Here is a 19,435-nt window from a genome sequence, read left to right as displayed (position 1 = left end):
CGTCAGTTAAAGTACAAATTAACATATTAAGGGGTCTGCTTAACATATTTGACTTTTCCCGTGGTTATACTTGGAGAATGACATTTGATGATGCCTGTATGGTTGGCTTCTCTCCTTCCCTCCGACCCCCCCTGCTCAGCCATGTAGCCTTTGTCTGAATGACAGAGATCATGCTGCCCCCTTCACCTCCCACACACATGCTTTATGCTTGCCCAGGGATGCCGGATCCGGTCCTGGGCTCCCCATGCAAATGAGCTTTTTGGTCCATTCACCTCCCCTGTATCCTAAACACAGATACTGTTCAGTTTCAAAGTGCCTTTCCCTCTGCACACGCCCCAGGGGAATAAGCTTTTAGGCGATCAGTTTCTCTCAACTTCTGAGCTCACGTGGTCTGCCAGTGTAGACAACATCTCAACTACCAGATTTGGTAAGTTGGTGGTAGGCAACAGTCGGTGGCAGAACGCAACTAAGTGTTTTTGCTGTTATCCTCAACTTTCCTCCCGCTTCCCCTTATCTTGCGACTTGCCTTGCCATCGTGAACTAGAAATTCTCTTGCTGGGCTACGCGCCTTGGTAGGCAACCGCTGTGAGACCCCATAGGGAAGACCACCGACGCGGCCCCGGCTGCCCAGAGCACAGCTAGCCTGACGAGGGACAAGGCCGTGGCAGCATGTCTAAAGGCACCTCCTTGGAAGGCCAGCGAGCGGCTGGGAGGCCCACTGGCTTCCTCAGACTCCTCACAACTTGCCATTTGAACCCTCGTGGGGACAGACACGGGAGTAGTGAGTGAGCTCTCCGGAAATGTGCTGCTCGGTATAGAAGACGTGCTACCTTGGTAACAGCAAGCCCGCTTCATTACCAGATGGCATTAGCTTTATTTGCGGTATCCCCGGCAGTTGCCAGCAACCAGCCTGTAGCCCCTGTCGCTGGGCGTGTCGCCTGTGACCGTGGCCGGCGTTGGCCACGCTGTAGAACCCTGTCCGTGGGCTGGTACGCGACGCCTTGCTGTATCAGTCTACCGGAACTGCAAGGTCATTACAGCCTGGTGCATCCAGTTACCTTCTACGCTAGAGCAGTCTAGACAGGTGAGGAGGTGAATCCTTGCAGAGTGACGTGAGGGCTGGAAAGCCCGTTAGAGAACGTTCGTTAAGCACCATCTCGGTGGAGCTCCAGAGGCTCCCGCAGCCCTGTCCACACTCAGGAGAAACAACGCCGACCGCCGTCTCCTGCTGTCGTGTGCCACCGCGGTAGCCACGTGTTTCACGTGGACTGACTCGTTTGATTTCCTCTCGGGCCCTCCGACTTCCGCAGCTGAGCAAACAGGCGGGAGAGATTGTTTGCCTTCCCCTCGATCACACCGCCCGGTGGCAGACGTGGGAAGGAAGCCCAGTGCACTTGACCTGCACACTAAATGGCCTCTTTTGGGTGTCAGCAGGGTCTGTCTAGATCAGCCCACGTGACAGCTTCATTCACATCTTCCGCTAAACTGCCCTGACCCTGGCCCTGACTCGGCAGCCGCTCATCGGAAGGCACATTTTTGTTCGGACCTCAGGGCCCAGCCCGACCGTCACCCCTTCTCTTTAGCCCCAGGTGTGATAGCAGAAGAAGGTAGATTAACGCCAGTGCCAAGTTCGCTGAACTGGAGGCAGCACCCGTCGTGGTTCCGGCTTTGACGTTAACCGGCTTCAAGCGATCTCGCCTCTGCCGAGTCCAGGCGAGGGCTTGGGCCGAGTAGCGACAGCTGCCCCTGGGATGCACCCTGTGCCGGGCCTGTTGTGCAGCTTTCTCAGCGCACCGACTCCTCGCTGCCACCCCAAGGCGGGGCTGTCGTCGTCTCCCCTGGGTTGGAGGACACTGACCTTCAGAGAAGGTAGATGACCGGGCTTTCCAGCAGCAGAGCTGAGACCCGAGTGCACCCCATTCCAGGGCCTCACTCTCAGGCTTCAAAGTCGCATACGTAGTTTCGTTACGACCGTGTTAAAAATTCAGAAAGCCACAAATCTATGCATATTCAAGCTAGATGAACACCAGGGTCCTTTCTGGCTTTCTAAAAAATAAGCATGGGTAGACTTCATAGAGCTTTACCGGTTTGAGAGATAATAAAGTTGTCCACAAACTGCTACAGCCCAGCATAGGCACAAGCCGTGGGGGTGTTCGGTGTCTAAACGATTACAGGCTAAGGGAGAAGTGGACAGGAAAATATTGAGCTAATTCATATTCATAAAATGGAAAAGAAAAAATTTAACCGGTCAAAATTATTTGCCTCTCTTGCCCTGATCGTGGTCGTGAAATGCCATTTCCCACTGAAAAGTAGGACTCTTGGAGGAAACGGCTGACTCATGAGCTCGGGCAGGAATTGTAACAAGACAAGCCTGGAATGCCCTGCACCGGAAAGCAAGGCACAGAGACTAGAGTGTGCCGGAAGGACTCAACCGGGGAGATGCCCCCTGGCCACAGACAGGACAGTGTGAGCATCAGTAAGACTGTGAGGCTGATAATCGCATCAGATACAGATATATCAAATATGTTTCAATCCACGAGTTTATAATGATGTTGGGTGGAAAACTGAGCCGTCTACACGGGAAGGAAACTAGTGAATTGATGTGTTGTTTCAAAAACCGGCAAATAAAGGGAAAGAACGGAGCGTTTATCCTGCCTCTCCTCCTGCGTAATAAACTCAACCACTGAGTAGCCGAATCGTAGATGAGGGGAGGTTTCTCTTTATAAAAGTGTTCCAGCTGATAAATGAAGACGGAATGGTCACCCTGGTGTGTGGCCAGCACAGACCCCTGGTGAATTAATGGGTCAGCAGCTGCCAGCATCACCTACCGAGACACCCAAGCTTGCTTGCCTCCTGTTGGTAGACGGTGACACCGCCTGTGAACTCGTGGAGCCAAAAGAAATCACGCTGAATCTCCTCTCCTACCAGTTTACAGGAAGTACAGAGTGAGGAGGAACGTGTAAAATACACCATGGGGGCACCATCAGCAAGATCCAGACTATGGAGAACTCTGTAGAAAAAAACTGACCCAGTTTCTTCAACAAATAAAAGGGGACGGGGTGGGGGTGGGCAGGGTGGCGATGGGGAACCTTTAGGCGAGCCTTATGAGACGTGTCAGCCCGTCACATGGTGTGGACCGTATTCAGATCCTGGTACAAGCAAACGTTCTTAAGAGTGGCATCTATGGGGCGCCTGGGTGGCGCAGTCGGTTAAGCGTCCGACTTCAGCCAGGTCACGATCTCGCGGTCCGTGAGTTCGAGCCCCGCATCAGGCTCTGGGCTGATGGCTCGGAGCCTGGAGCCTGTTTCCGATTCTTTGTCTCCCTCTCTCTCTGCCCCTCCCCCGTTTACGCTCTGTCTCTCTCTGTCCCAAAAATAAATAAACGTTGAAATGGGGCGCCTGGGTGGCGCAGTCGGTTAAGCGTCCGACTTCAGCCAGGTCACGATCTCGCGGTCCGTGAGTTCGAGCCCCGCGTCGGGCTCTGGGCTGATGGCTCAGAGCCTGGAGCCTGTTTCCGATTCTGTGTCTCCCTCTCTCTCTGCCCCTCCCCCGTTCATGCTCTGTCTCTCTCTGTCCCAAAAATAAATAAACGTTGAAAAAAAAATTTTTTTTTAAAAAGAGTGGCATCTACGAGACCGTTGAAAATTTGAGTCCTGACCACTTCAGTTTTGATAATATTGGAGAATTCTTGTTGATTGGGATGGGGGATGGCATCATAATCTTGTGCGTTTTGCTTTGTGCACCCTTATCCTTTAGAGCCACAGAAGGAAAATGTTTACAGATGAAACAATGTTATGGCTGTTACCTGTTTCAAAATAACGCAGGAAAAGGGCAAAGTAGGTGGGGGTAGCGGTGAAACGGGGTTTTCCAGGAGCTGTAACTGTCGAACTGTGGGTCTGTGGAGGTTCTTTGTTTTATTTCACTTACCTTTGTATATGTGTTTAAATCTTCCATAATAAATGGGTTAAAGAAATTAAGGGGCGCCTGGGGGGCTCAGTCCTTTGAGCGTCTGACCTCGGTTCAGATCATGATCGCACGGTTCGTGAGTTGGAGCCCCACATCGGGCTCGCTGCTGTCGGGGGCTGCGTTGGATCCCCCGTCTCTCCCGGCTCTGCTCCTCCCCCACTCGCGCTCTCTCTCCCTCTCTCAGGAGCAAATAAACATAAAAAAATAATAATAACTAAGTTGCTCCCTCCAGAAGGGAGGTGGTTTTACTTTTGTTTTGATTTAATGGCACCTGTTACTTTCCATTTACTAAGTTGCTCCCTCCAGAAGGGGGTGGTTTTACTTTTGTTTTGATTTAATGGCACCTGTTACTGGCAAGACAAGAGTGAAATAGTTGCATTCGTACCTTTCCGGCTGGCATAACCCTTGTGGTTCATGGTTGGCTGGCAGATTGTATCAGAAGCCTTAAAGGTTGTCCTGTTGGCCCCAGTAATTACAGTTCTACAGATCTTCAGGAAATAATCCCAGACGCAACAAAGATGGTGAACAAAAATGCACATTGTAGCGGCACCTGGGTGGCTCAGTTGGTTAAGTGTCCGACTTCGGCTCAGGTCATGTTCTCACAGTTTGTGGGTTCAAGCCCCGCATCGAGCTGTCAACACAGATCCCGCTTCAGATCCTCTGTCTCTGCCTGTCCCCCACTCGTGCTCTCTTGGTCTCTCTCTCTTTCTCTCAAAAATAAACATCTCAAAAACAAAAACAAAAGTGCACATGGCAGGCATGTTTATATTAGGGAAAACTTAGAAGCAACTCATGTCCGGCAGTAGGAGAATGGTTAAAGAAATTATAAATAGACCCACTAAGTGGAACGCTATGCAGCCACCATTTTTGGAGACTGCACGGCGATGTGTAACGGGTGCTGATGTCAGAATTTTAAATAAAAATGTGATTTGAAATTATATATATGGCTTCAATTACAACCATGTCAAAAATTCAGAAACAGTAGCTCTTTCTTTCCTCCGGTTTTATTCCAAAGTAATCGATTTACACCACTGTGTAAGTTTGATGCAAAACGATTACCACAGGAGGCTCAGCTAACATCCATCTTGTGGAATAGAAGTACCAGAAAGAAGAGGAAAAAGGGAGAGACTTCTCCCTGTAAAGAGAACTTGTAGGATTTACTCTGGAAACTGCTTTCCTGCACATCCTGCCGCAGTGCTAGCTGAGGTCATCGTGGGTGACGTTACCTGTAGTGTAACTGGACCATTGTGCCCTTTGCTCGCCTACTGCCCCGCCCTCCATCTCTGGCAGCCACAGATCTGGCCTCTCTTTCTGTGGAGTCCATAGATCTTGGAGAGTAAAAAGGTTGAAAGGAAATACCCCCCTGAATGTTAACAGTTTAGAAGGGCAGACTGTGAATGATTATTTTCTTCCTTTTTACTCCAATTTTCGATTTTCTATAGGAAGCTTATTTATTAGTTAACTTTTTAGTATTTGTTAGGTTTAAAGGATCAAAAGTCACTCTTAAAAACAACAAAAAAAGTTTTCCATATAAAATATCTAGTGTTTTTAGTGTGTGTTCTCTTTGAATTCCATCTTAAGAAGCCTGAGAAATGACAGAGGCAGTTTATTGGTTAAAGTCAGCTAGACTTTGGTTTTTTTAAGGAAATAATTGATTAGTTATCTCTGCTTATTTGCAAAGGGTGGTTGAAAACGGTGGCCCTGTTGGGAAAGGTGTGTTGGATTTCCACTGCAGGCCAGTGAGAGGCTGTTCATCCCAGTGCTGATGATTACAAAACCATTAATTTGATTCTTTTCTTTCCTCCCCCCCCCCCCCCCAACTAGAGTGCATGTAAACTAGAGAGAGCCGTTGCTCCTACGTTGGTGGTTTATTGACATCCTTCAATAGTGATTTCCAGGGATACCAGAAGTGGCCCGTGAAACGCTACGCGGTATACAATATTTGAAAGCACTACACAGAAACGAGAGGTTTTTATCAACACTCTCTCAAATGTAGATAAGGCTGTCCTGTCTTTTTCTTACACTGTGTATAATCCTGGGCCATTTTAAACATACAAAAATAGAGAGCTCCTCTCAGCACTTAGAAGTTCCTGAAGGAACCGGATACTAGGAATGTTCGCTGCCCCTCCAGGACTACTCGAGGAAAGAGGAGGGTTTTGCTGAGGGTTAGAAGCTGTGGAGAACAGGGAAATAAGGAGAGGACGGTTGAGGGCGGCATCCACAGAAACAGAGGGCATGTTGGCTCGTGGAGTTAGGATTGGGGCAGGCGGGGGGAGAGGCGGGGGGCGGGGGGCGCCCGGGGGGCTCAGTCGGTTAAGCACCCGACTTCGGCTCAGGTCATGATCTCACAGTTTGTGAGTTCGAGCCCCGCATCAGGCCGTGTGCTGACAGCTCAGAGCCTGGAGCCTGCTTTGGATTCTGTGTCTCCCTCTCTCTGCCCCTCTCCCACTTGTACTCTGTCTCTCTCTGTCTCTCAAATAAATGTAAAAAAAAAAATTTTTTTTTTAATTAGGAAAAAAAAAAAAGATTGGGACAGGGGGGTCTTTTGGGGTCCATCCTGTGATATTGGAGCCTCATCAAACAATCCAGACCGTGGGCCTAGGATGGGTCGTGTTCCAAGTATGCCTCTAGGGTCTCATCTAGGAAATGAACACAAGAGGCTTAGCAGAGTATTGGCAGAGTTACTTGAGCCCCGAAAGCAAGGGAGGTGCCGCTTCTAGTCTCAGTGCCCAGCCAATCCCAGCAAGCACGGCGGGTTACTTCTTCCCTGGCGTTAGAGGCAACTGCGTGCTTTTTTAGGAGTGTGGGTTTTGTTTTTTATCCTGAATACGTGCTTCGTTTCTAACAGAGTGAAAGCACTTAATGGATTTCCAGGATCGCGTCCCTTTTTGGAGACAAAAATTCAGCTACTTTCCACTTACCTCCAGAACTTACTTGGTATTGTGTCTCCGCCTACTACCAGCTATTATAAATAGATCGCCGAGCCAGGCGGGCATTTGGCACCTGCCTTTCATGTCTCTGTTGTCGTCTCTACATAACCCTTGTGTGTACGTGGAGCCACGAAATAACAGGCAAACAAATGTGTTTACCAAATCCTGGGATGCCAGAATCATAGATAGCCTTTGAACAGGATCATCTTAAGATAGAACCAGATAGAAGGAAATTTTATTTTATCCGTCAAGGAGTAAACATACGGAACTTATCTTGAGATTTAGAAACCAAAAATCTGAATAAATTCGGCATAGGTGGATAAATGGGGACCCGTCCGTCCATCCCGAAGCAACTGCGGGAGGGCCTTGTCCTCAGGGCTGGTTCATGAACGTTTGAGGATGTCTTCCCTCAGAAGGCCCCCCGGCACGTCCCTCTGGAACAAGAGGGAGAGGTGACCCTTTCTTGTTCACATCGCCTTGCCCCGCTTCCTGCATTTGCATGTTCGAGTGTAAGCTCTCATGCCCACGTGCACGTGTTTTGACAGGTGACCTTGGGAAAGGTGTTGAAAGTGATTGTCGTCATGCGGAGCCTGTTCATTGATCGAACAATAGTTAAGGGATATAATGAAAATGTCTACACGGAAGATGGCAAGGTAAGCGTTCTGGAGTCTTCTGTTCTGTTTCCCTTTATTTCCCGTATCCCAGAGCAGATGTAGTAGAGTCCCAGATGAATGACGTTAGACGCCGGCAGTCATAGCCGAAATGATCAGCCAGCATAGTTTATCAGTAGGAAGATGAACGTTGCACAGAAAAACATTTCTCTCTCTCCCCCTGCATTTTTCATCATGCTTCTGCGTGTTCCTTTAAGCCTGATGCCCTTAGTTGAATTTCTAATTTATCACCTTAGACCCCAGTTGCCTCATTAAATGTGTCTTCTGAGGAAATGGATTTCTTTGTCTTTTTTTTTTTTTTTCTCTCTTTTTTTTTTTCCTTTTTGCCTACTAGTGCGAGCACATCAATAGCCCAGGGTTGGGCATGTTCGGCATCTTGCTTTTCCTAGAACCATGAGGAAACTTCGAGTTAGTTTGACACACAGCCTGCTTCTGATCTTTTTCCATGAAACTAACGAGGGGCCCTGAGGAAGTCGCGTGTCCACGGCAGTATGTAGGGAACACAGTAATTGAAAAAGGAGAAGTTATTTCCATGGGTGATGTGTTTCGCAGACAGTTCATCCGTGTGAACCCCTAATTTCTCTTGACTGCACACTGTCCATATGGCTGTATAGCAAGCATCAGAGGACGCTAATGGGAGCTGACAGCCTTCGTTTGTGTTTGCTTCCGGAACGTAATGAGCACTGCTCCGCCTGAGATGCCCACCCGGACACACCCCGCCCACTGCTTTGCACTAAGCCTCTGTCTGCCCCTGTCTCCTGAGCTCTCCCTTTGCTTCGCGAATCCCCGTAAAAATTCTAAAGTTTGTTACGGTGCTAGCCCCGCCCCGTCCGACAGCCACATTATCATGAGGATAGAACGTTCTTCCAAAAGTGGCAAAGGTAGCTTAGCACATACCGGTGTGTTGCACAAGAGCTGTGTTTTGAACAAGCGACCCCACATTTCCACGTCCCACTCAAGTGTTGTCGACGAGGGAAGCTGCTCTCACTTCAGGGACGCTGCCAAGTTCTCGGATGTCTCCCCGTTGAAAACAAAGCATTCCTCGAGGGGAGGTTTCTCGTTTCTCTTTCGGAAACACCAGAGTGACTCTTTAGAGCAGGGATGCAGAATAATGTGCGTCATCAGGGCGGGCGTGTGTATGATTTGTGAGCCTGTGTACGACCCGTGGACTCTGGCGGCCGTTCTGGCGAGCAGCTCCAAACTGGTTAGGCTCCGCAGAAGCAGCCCCGGGGTAGCACGTACCCTGGCCAGGAGCCCCCGCATCACTGCTCCTGGCCATTGAGAGTTGTGGTTCTCGTTGCCTTTGTCCGAGGTTCACGACTCCGTAGTCACGGCTGGTGTGAAACACAGCCCTTGCCGTCCAGGGTCTCACAGGCGCACTGGGGACAGAAGGCTAGAAACCTAGAAAGCTAAGCAGCGGTGGCGACCATGCGATAAGAGATCCAGACTCGAGAGAGGAAGGAAACATTCTCTGATGTTAGATTCTGAGGAGTGCGGTTTTACCTGCTTTGCCTGATCCCTTTCACGTGGCATTTAACGGCCCCGTTCCGGAAGTGTCCTAAATAAGACCCGGAACGCACGTGGCACTTTGCCACCTAGTCGGTACTCAGTAGATAACTAACGTCATTCTTACTCTGCACCTAAACAAGGGACTTAGAAAACAGTCGCGAATGTACGTCTCTAGGATTTCTCTCTGGTCGCTCCTCTTCAGGGGCTTCTGACCATCCCCCCACGCCGTGGTTTTGTGTGTCAGCCCACGAGGATCGCCCGCGACCTGTGTCTAGGTGGGACCTCTCCTCCCCAGGTGCACCTCACGTTCAGCCTGTCACGCTTCCTCCCGAAACTTGGTTTCCCACTGCTGTTAATCGTACCCCACCTAACCACCGAAACCGTCCCCTCCCTCAAATCTAGTGGATTCTGGCGATCCTCCCGCTTAAATCTCTCCCAAGTTGGGCCCCGCCTGTCCTTCCGGGTTCTCATTTCTCAACGGAGAGAGTGCACTGGCCTCCTCGTGCCTTGTCTCCAGTCTTACTTCCCTCCCACGGCCTGTCCTTCCCTTGGCTTCCAGAGTGGTCTTCCCAGGATACACAGCCAAGCACATGACTCCTTTGCACCCCGCATTGCCCAAAGCAGACAGGAAAGTAGACTATTAATAGGTGTTGGGCAAGAAGCAGGCCACAGTCAAAATGTCTGAGAAACACGGGGTTAGGGAAGGGTCAGTAGGTGTTTTGACCGTAGAAATTCTTAGAAGCTTTAGTTTGCTGAGTGTCTTACGAATCTCCCTAGAGGAGAACATAGTGTGTGATGTTTTCCCAACTTATTTGAACCCCAAATTCATCGTTTCTCCCTTTAATCTCAGAGTAAGTACACTGTGACAGTGGCGCTGAGCAGCAATGCTTCCGAAAACCCTGGCTTCTAGAATAAAATCCAGGCTCCTTAGCAATGCATAGAAATGTCGAGTGATGCGGCCCCTGCCTTCGTGACCTCGCCTGCCGTCCGCGTCTCCATATGCAAGCTTCATCTTCCAGCCTTTTGTGTGCTTGGGGCTCCCACGACTCTGTCGCCCGTCTGCACCCTCTGTGCCCTTGGCCTGGGATGCTTTCTCCCCCTTGTCCAGCTGACAGACTCACTCTGCCCTTCACACTGACCTCCTGCCATCCTCTTTCTCTTCCTGTCCCCATTTTCCCAGGAGCCTCTTGTACGAGCATGGGCTCTGGAGACACAGGCCCAGGTGTGCGTCCGAACGCAGCACAGGCTAGCTTCCTCGTGAGCACGCCCGTAGCGTTTAGAACGGTCTTTGTCCAGGATTAGAACTAGCACCTCCTGGTTATTTGTTTACGTTTCTATCTTGCAATTGATAGAAACACCAAGAGGATTCCATATGTTGACCTTGTAGGTGTCCTGCTGAGCAAACTTGGCCCACGGGGGTAATAGAGTCCTAGGTTCTGTCTAAGTCAGACTCGTTCAGCAGACGAGGAGACTGAGCCCCGGAACGGTACAGCGACTTGCCCGCGGTCACACCACGCCAGGCCTCAGACCCCGTCTGCCAGGAGCACCTCAAGGGGCCCGACTGTGTCCTGTGACTCTGTCCCGGGGCTGTGCCTCGGTGCCCGGAGAGCCGGAGAAGCCCGTAACACACGGGAAGGGATAGCCGGAGAAGCCCACGTGGGATGTGAAAATGCTTCAGCGGGGATGGAAAAGTGGCGAACCAAACATCACAACAGGACCGAAAGAAGCAGCAGGGAGTGAAGTCATAAGTAAATTAGAAAATGAAGGAGGTACACACACGTGTGCACATGGCACGTGTCTTCCTGATGAGAGATTAGCGTGGGCTCCCTGCTCATCAGGACCCCGAGTGTGTGTCTGGGAAGCTGAATTCAGCTATGATTCACATCACACATGCGATACTGGAGGCCTCTCGCCGCGTTTTACAGCTGCGCACATCGGCCCAAGTGATCAGCAGGGACCCTAACACTGGGAAGAGCGAGATCGAGAGGACCGAGTCGCTGGTGCTTTTAAAGGTACATTCACCTCATCTGGCCGAGATGCCCTCAATCGGCTGGTCTGCCCGGAATCGAATCCTAGCCAATTTGATTAGCCCCTTCTTTTTTTCAGAGCACTTTACAAAACCATGCAGACGTTATTAGCGTTCTATTTTCAGTACTGATGCTGGTGGATGTGAATCTATATATATTTATATACACGTAAGCATTAGGGTAATTAATGTGTGGAAATGTCTCGCCTACCCCAAACAAAATGTAACCTTTGGAAGGAGCCGTGGGAGCTTGGGGTGTGGTCTGCAAGAACAGATTGCTGCCTGCAGTTTTGCTGTTCCAAACCTGCAGCCCTGCGTTTGCTGAGCTGGTGCCCGGGTGCTGGCCTGGGGGTAATCTGCTGCAGTCTCAGCACAGCCACTGATACGGTGGGTGTGGCTTGGAAAGCCACCGACTTGCTGGGGCCTTAACCTCTGCGACCGCAGCCGGTCTGTGTCCCCCAGACCCCAAGCAGCCCGCACGTCCTGAAAAGTTTAATTGGCCCTTTCGTTGCAATAGTGGCCCAGCGCCACCCTCCGCCCCGCCCCCCCCCCCCCCCGGCCCCCCACCGCCCTCATTTCCAGACCGGGCAGGTTTTTTCCCATCAGAATCCCTGCAAGGCTGTCACTTTGCATTATGCAGTAACCACCGGCCACCACTGCCCTAATCGGTCTGCCTCTTTACCTGGGATGCGTATTTTTGATATCAAGCTCCTGTACACTCATTCCTCTAATAAAATACAAAAATGCTTTTAAAACTTACCAACCCGCTATTCACGGTAACCAGGGAGGAGTGGAGAGCCATGACTCAGCATGTTAAAAGGCAGATTTAAGTTGAATACCTGGCCATTGTCCTGATTTTACACCCGTCAGACTTAACTGAAGAAATATAAGTGTCTCGGTTGAATTTATCTTATTAGGGGATTTAGGTTATGTTAATGCTATAGCTTCATTAATTACCCCATATCAATAAAAAAGGCAGCTTTTAGCCTCCTAGCGAAAGAGAGGGAGAGAAATAGTAGTATCAAAGGGAACCTTCAAAGACAGCCAGAGCTGTCTCCAGGGTGATTTCTGATCCCTGCATTCTTCCCACTTCAAAGTGGGGTGTGTGCGTGGCGGGGAGGGGGGTCGAGGGGGTTGGGGAAGCTGGAATCTGATTTCTCTAATAAGTGTTGGCATCGGCCCCGTTTGATATTAGATGCAGGGAACATTTTGATTTGTTATAGCCTTTGAAATTGTTCAGACGACCTTCAGAAAAACGGCCTCTTGTTGCTTATGGGGGAAGGGGGGAAGCCGGGGAAGGGGATCCGGTGTAATTCGCATGCAGAGGGTACCCCGGAGTTGTGGTTTCAGCAGTTTTTGGCAACGAATGTGTGTCCTGATGGCAAGTGAAAAGTTGAGCCGCAGACCTGTACCACTACTCTCTTTGGGAAGACTTGCCCACCTCTGTATTCTCCAGGGAAGAGTGGGCACATTAAGAAGGGGACCACGTAGAAGCTGATGGTTTGGAAAACCGGGACAGTCACGGAGAAGTGTAGGACCGCTGCTGGTCTGTGGCCCTCCACCCCCCGCCCCCCCAGACTCATCACCTGTTGACCTTGCAAGGTGAAGCTGCTAATAAATAAAAGCTTTAAAAGTTGGAAGACCCGCGTGAGGCTTTCTACGTTTTCTTTGGAATTGTCCATTTTAGATAATTTATAGTATCTTGTACTGTGTTTTTGGAAATGAAGGATTGGTAACTTCCCGATAAGCTGCCAGAAGTTTTCAGTGGCGCTGACTGTCACATGAGCAGGCCTCAAAGCAGACTTGTCCTACTGAACTTCGCAAGAGTGTGCCCCCCGCCCCCCGCCCCCCGCAACAGCCACGACAGCTCAGGGGTGCTAGCAGTCGGCACTCCTGGATTCTAGCCGATAGGCAGTCCTCCACGTTGACAGCTGGGCCTCTGGGGACAGGCCTGGTTTTGAATTTTCCACCACATGCTCATTGTGTGGTGTTGGGCAGGTTACTTAACTTCTGTGAGCCTCAGTTTCCTCCTCTGTGAGTCGGAAATGGTTTTATCATCCTCGTCCGGAACTCTGGAAGCATTTAGAAAGGTAACGCAGGTATCGTGCGGACCAAATGCATGGTCCTTCGCGAATGGCGTCTGCCCTCGCTGGGTGTGCTAGAGATGCCGATGGCGGGGGTCAGTGACATAGCTGCTGTGTCCTCGCCTTCTGATGTTGGGCGTGCTGAGTGTTCTCTTTGGTAACTCAGCTGATTGTCACCATTCTCATTAGTCGAGAGGCCCTTTGACGTCTTGATGTTGAACCTGATGTGTCTGTGCTGGAGCAGTTGATCGTCTGTGGGGTTTGTTTCCATTTTACCCAAGAATAGAGCACACTCCTACCCCTCAAATACTCATTCCAATCCCCAGAGGCCCAGAGACTACTCCTAAGACTGCAGATTCAGCCAGCAATTACCATAAAGTTGGCTTTTCCATTTTAAGGTTTTTCTAATGCTCACCCAGAATACTGAGGGGTGCTTTAATTTCTTTCCCTGTAGTGCAGAATAATTTCCCATTCATCAGGCTGAAAGTTTACAGCTTCCAGAAGGCTCCTTTTTGAATATCACAGCCAGTAAAAAATTGGTAGCCATGCCTGCCTCTGCAGCAAATAAGCTGAAGCTAATAAATATTCACTTGGATCCGTCCTGGTTCCCTGAAATGAATTTCTGAAATCTTCCTGGCCCTGAGGAAAGGCAGGGCACTGACTCCAGAACACTCACTTCAGTGGCTTTCTTTGGCATAAATCTAGCAGAAAATCAAGTTACAAACTGCCTGCTGTGCCTTTGCAGCAACGCGGGGACCCATTGTCGTCGGATCCCTTTCTTACCCGTGTGCACCTGTTACATAGGCTGTATCGCCTGACATCCTTCGTTCCCAGATGGTTGGAGCTATTCCCTAGGGTCCTGAATAATATATTTAAACCACCTTTCGGAAAGAGCAGCGTGCTCACTTTGAATGAGCATGGTGTGTTTTGAGAAGCCACAATTAGGCTGGAGAGTCCACCTCTTAATTAAACTTGTGCGTTTTTCTCCCTAGATAATTTCTCCATTAAAACAGTCTGCAGATACCAGAGTTTTTTTTTTTTTTTTAATTGTCTCTTTTAAATGAAAACTAGAACTTTTTGGTTTCTGTGCAGCTTCTTCCTTGTCTCTCTTTCCATGGCCCTGTGTTTATGTCTTAGTCTGCCTACGTCTGATGGGAACAGGCAGGCAGGAGGGATAAACCGTGGAGAACCTCGGAAGAAACATCTGTGGGCTTCAAATGGAAGGAGAACGGCATCAGTTCCAAGTAGAGACACTGATGCTTTTCTCCCTAAAATGTAGATTTAGAATCTTTGGCATCTCCCTGTCGTCTTGGCAGTGATTTGGTAGAGCTAAGAGCTACAAAAAAAAAAAAAAAAAAAAAAAAAAATCATTCTTATTCGTTCTGCCCTCTCTGAATAATCTTTAAGTGCAGCATTTTAAAGCCCTGGGCTACGCTGTGGCCCTGAGAACCCAGCAGGGACCTGACTTCCCCTAGGCACGACCGGCTGACCAGCCGCTTTTCTTCCCCACAATGGACAGTGTGGGGAATTCATTTCAGAGAGTTCTTCTGAGGTTTCCTTCGGAGTTACCTGGAGGTAACATGTCACTTTTCCCCGTACAAATTGCTAACCTGCCAAATTAAAATTCTAACGCCTAAAGATTTTTTTTTTTTAATCAAGTGGTTTAAGTGGAGGTGGGGGGTGGGCAGGGGACAGTGACTGAACATTGATACCCCCTTTCTGGAGAGCAGCTGAGCCAGAGTAGAAGGAGCAGGGTCAGTTAGGGGCGTCTGTGGAAACCGGGAAGGAGCCGGTAACAGCAGAGGGAACGGGGAGGGGTGGGCCAATTCGAGTGAACGTTCAGGCGGTGTTCTTCCAGTCCTTTTCCTGGGCTTGGATCAGCTAAGCCTGCCCTCTCCAGCAGGAGCCACGCAGGGGGACAGAGGGCTTCCTTAGAATCCTCTCCGCCTCCTCCTTGGCCTGAAAGTTCTCAAACACGGCGAAGTTTACACGAAACTAATTCTGAACAGGAAGAAGCCGGGGAGAACCGAATGCATGCCGGCTCACAGACTACCTTTTGATTTCCAAGGACCATTTTCAGAAAAGCAGGTTTTGGTGTTTTCCTCAGAACAAAACAAAACCCTGAAGTGGTCCAGCCAAGCAAAACACTCCACTCCCTGTCTTCTTAGAGGAATCGTCCCATCTGATTGCTTCTCTTGTTCCCAGGTGCTCCAAAATCAATAACACAACCTATAGGCCATGCAGTCATATCTCAGGCTTCTACCTTGACCACTGGCCAACCCCAAGGGCAGGTTCCAAGAGGCCCATTGACGAGCTGTTTCAATTTCTTCAGCTCTCGAACCCCTATGTTAGAGTTGGAGGGGGACATACCCAGGGGACATACTGACAGCCCGTCTTTTAATCTGCACTGTCCTTGAGCCAGCACTGTGTTGGGGTCATTGTATTTTTGCTATACGTCATTTGTTCTAAACTCATGAAACAATGAGAATGCATGGACTTGATTCATCATAACAAAACTGTCAAACAAAAGTCCTTCTGATTAGAATAAGCCACCGAGGTGCCCTGTGCAAGATCAGGTAGAGCCAGAGGAGGACTGGCCTGGCTTACTCCAAGCCCCAGCCGGGATCTCCTGCTCCCTCGTTTGTGAAGGAGGGGTGTGCGAGACCGAGGGTCCCTGGCCTGACTGGCCACCACAGTTGTGTCACCGTTTGGGAAGCAAAGCTAAAACAGACGGACAAATGAACAGATTCTCAGGCCCACTTGTAAAACTGCTAATTCAGACACTCCTGGGGAGGAACCAAGGAATCTGTACATCAAAAACAAAAAACAAAAAAATAGCCCCGCAGCTTCTGACTTCAGCCAAGTTTGAACACCACGGGGGGAGACCATCCATAAGTAAGCCCCTCCACATGACCACAGGCAATCAGATGGCCCCGAACCATTGTCTCATTCTGGAAAGTAAGGTTGCTAGTGGGACCAGCCACACTGGCTTATTCTAGGGATTAAGTGAGAGTGCATATGGAGGGCCCAGGGTGGTGCTTGTTAGCAGCTGGAAGCTGCTAGCTTTCCTCCACTCGGCAAAGACCTACTGATGTCTATGACATGCTAGGTCCCACATCAGGACAACATGAGCAAAAGAACGTTCCACGCTGGGGGCGCCTGGGTAGCTCATTCGATTGAGCGTCCGACTCTTGATTTCAGCTCAAGTCATGACCTCACGGTTGATTGGATCGAGCCCTACATTGGGCTCTGTGCTGACAGCTCAGAGCCGGCCTGGGATTCTCTCTCTCTCTCTCTCTCTCTCCCCCTCTCCTTCTCCCTCTCCCTCTCCCTCTCTCTGCTCCTCCCCTGCTCTCCCTCTCTCTCTTAAATAAACTTAAAAAAAAAGTTCCAGACAGTTTTAAGCACAATGAAAATTTCAAATTTTTTTTTTAAATGTTTATTTATTTTGGGGACAGAGAGAGACACAGCATGAACGGGGGAGGGGCAGAGAGAGAGGGAGACACAGAATCGGAAACAGGCTCCAGGCTCTGAGCCATCAGCCCAGAGCCCGACGCGGGGCTTGAACTCACGGACCGCGAGATCGTGACCTGGCTGAAGTCGGACGCTTAACCAACTGCGCCACCCAGGCGCCCCGAAAATTTCAAATTTTTAAAAAGACAAAGAGAATCAAGATAGCACATGTGGAAATAATATCTTAGACATGGTAACTGGCATATGACTCTCTAATAAGGTGACATTTGAGCTGCGGAGAGCTGCGAGGAGCCATGTGAGGATTTCAGGCAAAGGGTACAGCAAGTGTAAAGGTCCTGAGGCAGGATTGACATTGGCATTCAAGAGAACCAGGGTAGGAGTCCAGGTTAGAAGAGTGAGCCAGAAGCTCAGCTCTTGGGGCCTTGGATGCAGCAGGTGGCTCCAACTGACTTCTCTGTGTCCCTTCTGTTGGCTTCCTTAAATCACTGACAGGCTGAGAAACAAGAAAGTCAAGCAGGACATTTGAGACGCCTGTGCAGTGCCATGGTTCTGTTATTCCGTAATCACGTTTATTATTTGAAGCTGACAGGTATAGCAGGGGTTACAGCGTCATCTCTTGAAGTCCAAAATTCTAAAAGCGATGCTGATGATGCTTTTCTCTCTTTCCCCCCCAGCTTGATATATGGTCCAAATCCAACTATCAAGTTTTCCAGAAGGTAAGCTTTATTTTTTGCTTCTTACTCATGAGGCAGTAAGAGAAATGTGAATGCTTTAAAGTATAAACATTGGTCTTAAGTTAGAGGGTGGTTTTGTGTGTGTGTGTGTGTGTGTGTGTGTGTGTGTGTGTTTAATGAAAAAAGCCAGACACAAAAGGTTGCTCACGATACGATTCCACTTCTATGACATTCTAGAAAAGAGAAAACCTTAGGGACAGAAATCAGACCAGTGGTTTCCAGGGACTAGGAGTAAAGGCAAGAGATTGTCCCCAAAGGGGCAAGAGGAGATGTGTGAGGGTGATGGAAATATTCTGGATCTTAATTGTGGTGGTGATTGCACACTATTATGTTTCCAAACTCCTGGAACCGTATACCTACCCTAGAGGAAGACCTGCGTTTTCCTTCCTATACAGGGGACACCCCAGTCCTTCCCTCCTGTGTTTGTCTCCAGTGAGTCGCCTTTACTGGGCACATGAAACACTTCACTTCTGCCTCTTCTGGCCACCAGACGTGTGGGGGTTTGCCCCACGATAACAGGCAAGTCCCGGACCCCAGCTGGGTGTCCTACAGCTTAGCTCAGTCTGACACTGTGTACCCGGAGACACCGCAGTGACAAGTTCGGGTTATCACCCGTGCCTCTGTGCTACCAGCCGTGGATTAGAGGTTCCCCGGCGCCCATCTGTTAGTTCGCCAGAGCAGCTCGCACAACTCAGGGACATGCCTACTTAACTCCTCCCAGTGTATTAAAGGACCCGAGAAAGGATACAGGTGAACAGCCAGACGAAGAGGCACACAGGGCAAGGTCTGGGAGGGTCTCAAGCACAGACGCGTCTGTCCCTGTGGAGTGGGGGCACATCACCCTTCTGGGGTTGTGTTGGCCAGTCTGGAAGCACCCCGAGCCCTGTACTACTGGGATTTTAAGATTTTCTTTTCTTTCTTTCTTCCTTTATTTTTTAAAAAATTTTTTAATGTTTATTTATTTTTGAGACAGAGGGAGACAGAGCACGAGTGGGGGAGGGTCAGAGAGAGAGGGAGACACAGAATCTGAAACAGGCTCCAGGCTCCAAGCTGTCAGCACAGAGCCTGATGCGGGGCTCGAACCCACGAACCGTGAGATCGTGACCTGAGGCGAAGTCGGATGCTTAACCGACTGAGCCACCCAGGCGCCCCAAGATTTTATTTTTAAGTAATCTCTACACCCAGCGTGGGGCTCGAACTCACAACTCTTGAGATCAAGAGTCCACCAACTGAGCCAGCCCAGCGCCCCTGTGCTGCTGGGAGTTCATGGAGGCCCCCTCACGCAGACATACTCGATCATTAACTCTGTTTCCAGCCCCACTCCCTTTCTCTGGAGGATGGGGGATGGGACGGAAAATTCTAAGCCTCTAATTACTCTGATCATGGCTTGGTCTTTCTGGTGACCAGCCCCCATCCAGGTGCCCACCCATGGTCCCCTCATTAGAACGAGAGATACCCCTAGCACTCTGTCGCTTAGGGTTTCAGGAGCTCTTTGCCAGGAACCAGGGACGGAGATGAAAAAAATACATGTATTTTTTCCTGTTCTCTCACACCTACAAAGGGTGAGTTTTGCTGTACAGAAGTCAGACCTTAAAAAAAAAAAAAAAGAAAAAAAAACACAGAGGCTTTTGAGTTCCAAGCTAACCCAGTTTTTAAGCTCCGTTCCTCAGAGCCCTGTGGTCTACGCAGGTGCCTAGCACAGGCTGAGAGAGGCAGGCTGGCCCCGTCTTCACCCTACCCCCACCCCCACCTAACACTCTGGTGACTTCTTTTTCCAATGTCGGGCTTCCCCATGAAACGGTGTTTGGGAAATGTCGGAAGAAAGGCAATGTGACTACAGAAGATGCTCTCCCAGCTTCTGATGGTGGAAGGGGCCCTTCCCCGGAGCAGCTCAGCACCTGGGGCTTACGCGGGCTCCCTGCACGCCCCCACAGCGCCCCAGCCGGTTCCCCTGCGGGGTACCAGCTACTTTCCCCTGCCCTCAGCCATCCCCCGTCTCTGCTTTCGTTCGGCAGTGGACATGATGGAGTTGGTTGCGATT

General features: G+C 49.9%; 1 protein-coding gene across 5 annotated transcripts in view; it reads left to right on the top strand.

Moving 5' to 3' along the window:
* The window catches only part of MED27 (mediator complex subunit 27), a 237,582-nt gene that overhangs the window by 162,259 nt on the left and 55,888 nt on the right, over positions 1-19,435 (top strand). For 4 of the 5 annotated variants that reach the window (XM_045468941.1, XM_045468942.1, XM_045468943.1 and 1 more), the window contains exons 5-6: positions 7,442-7,549; positions 17,335-17,376. In XM_045468941.1, the coding sequence (XP_045324897.1) occupies positions 7,442-7,549; positions 17,335-17,376 (150 nt within the window). The remainder of the gene's footprint in view (positions 1-7,441; positions 7,550-17,334; positions 17,377-19,435) is intronic. The other variant, XM_045468944.1, reaches the window with a different exon arrangement.

The sequence above is a fragment of the Leopardus geoffroyi genome, chromosome D4 (genome assembly GCF_018350155.1).
Source record: "Leopardus geoffroyi isolate Oge1 chromosome D4, O.geoffroyi_Oge1_pat1.0, whole genome shotgun sequence".
Taxonomy (NCBI): Eukaryota; Metazoa; Chordata; class Mammalia; order Carnivora; family Felidae; genus Leopardus; species Leopardus geoffroyi.
The sequence above is the reverse complement of the archived record's forward strand: the minus strand, read 5'-3'. Positions and strand labels throughout refer to the sequence as shown.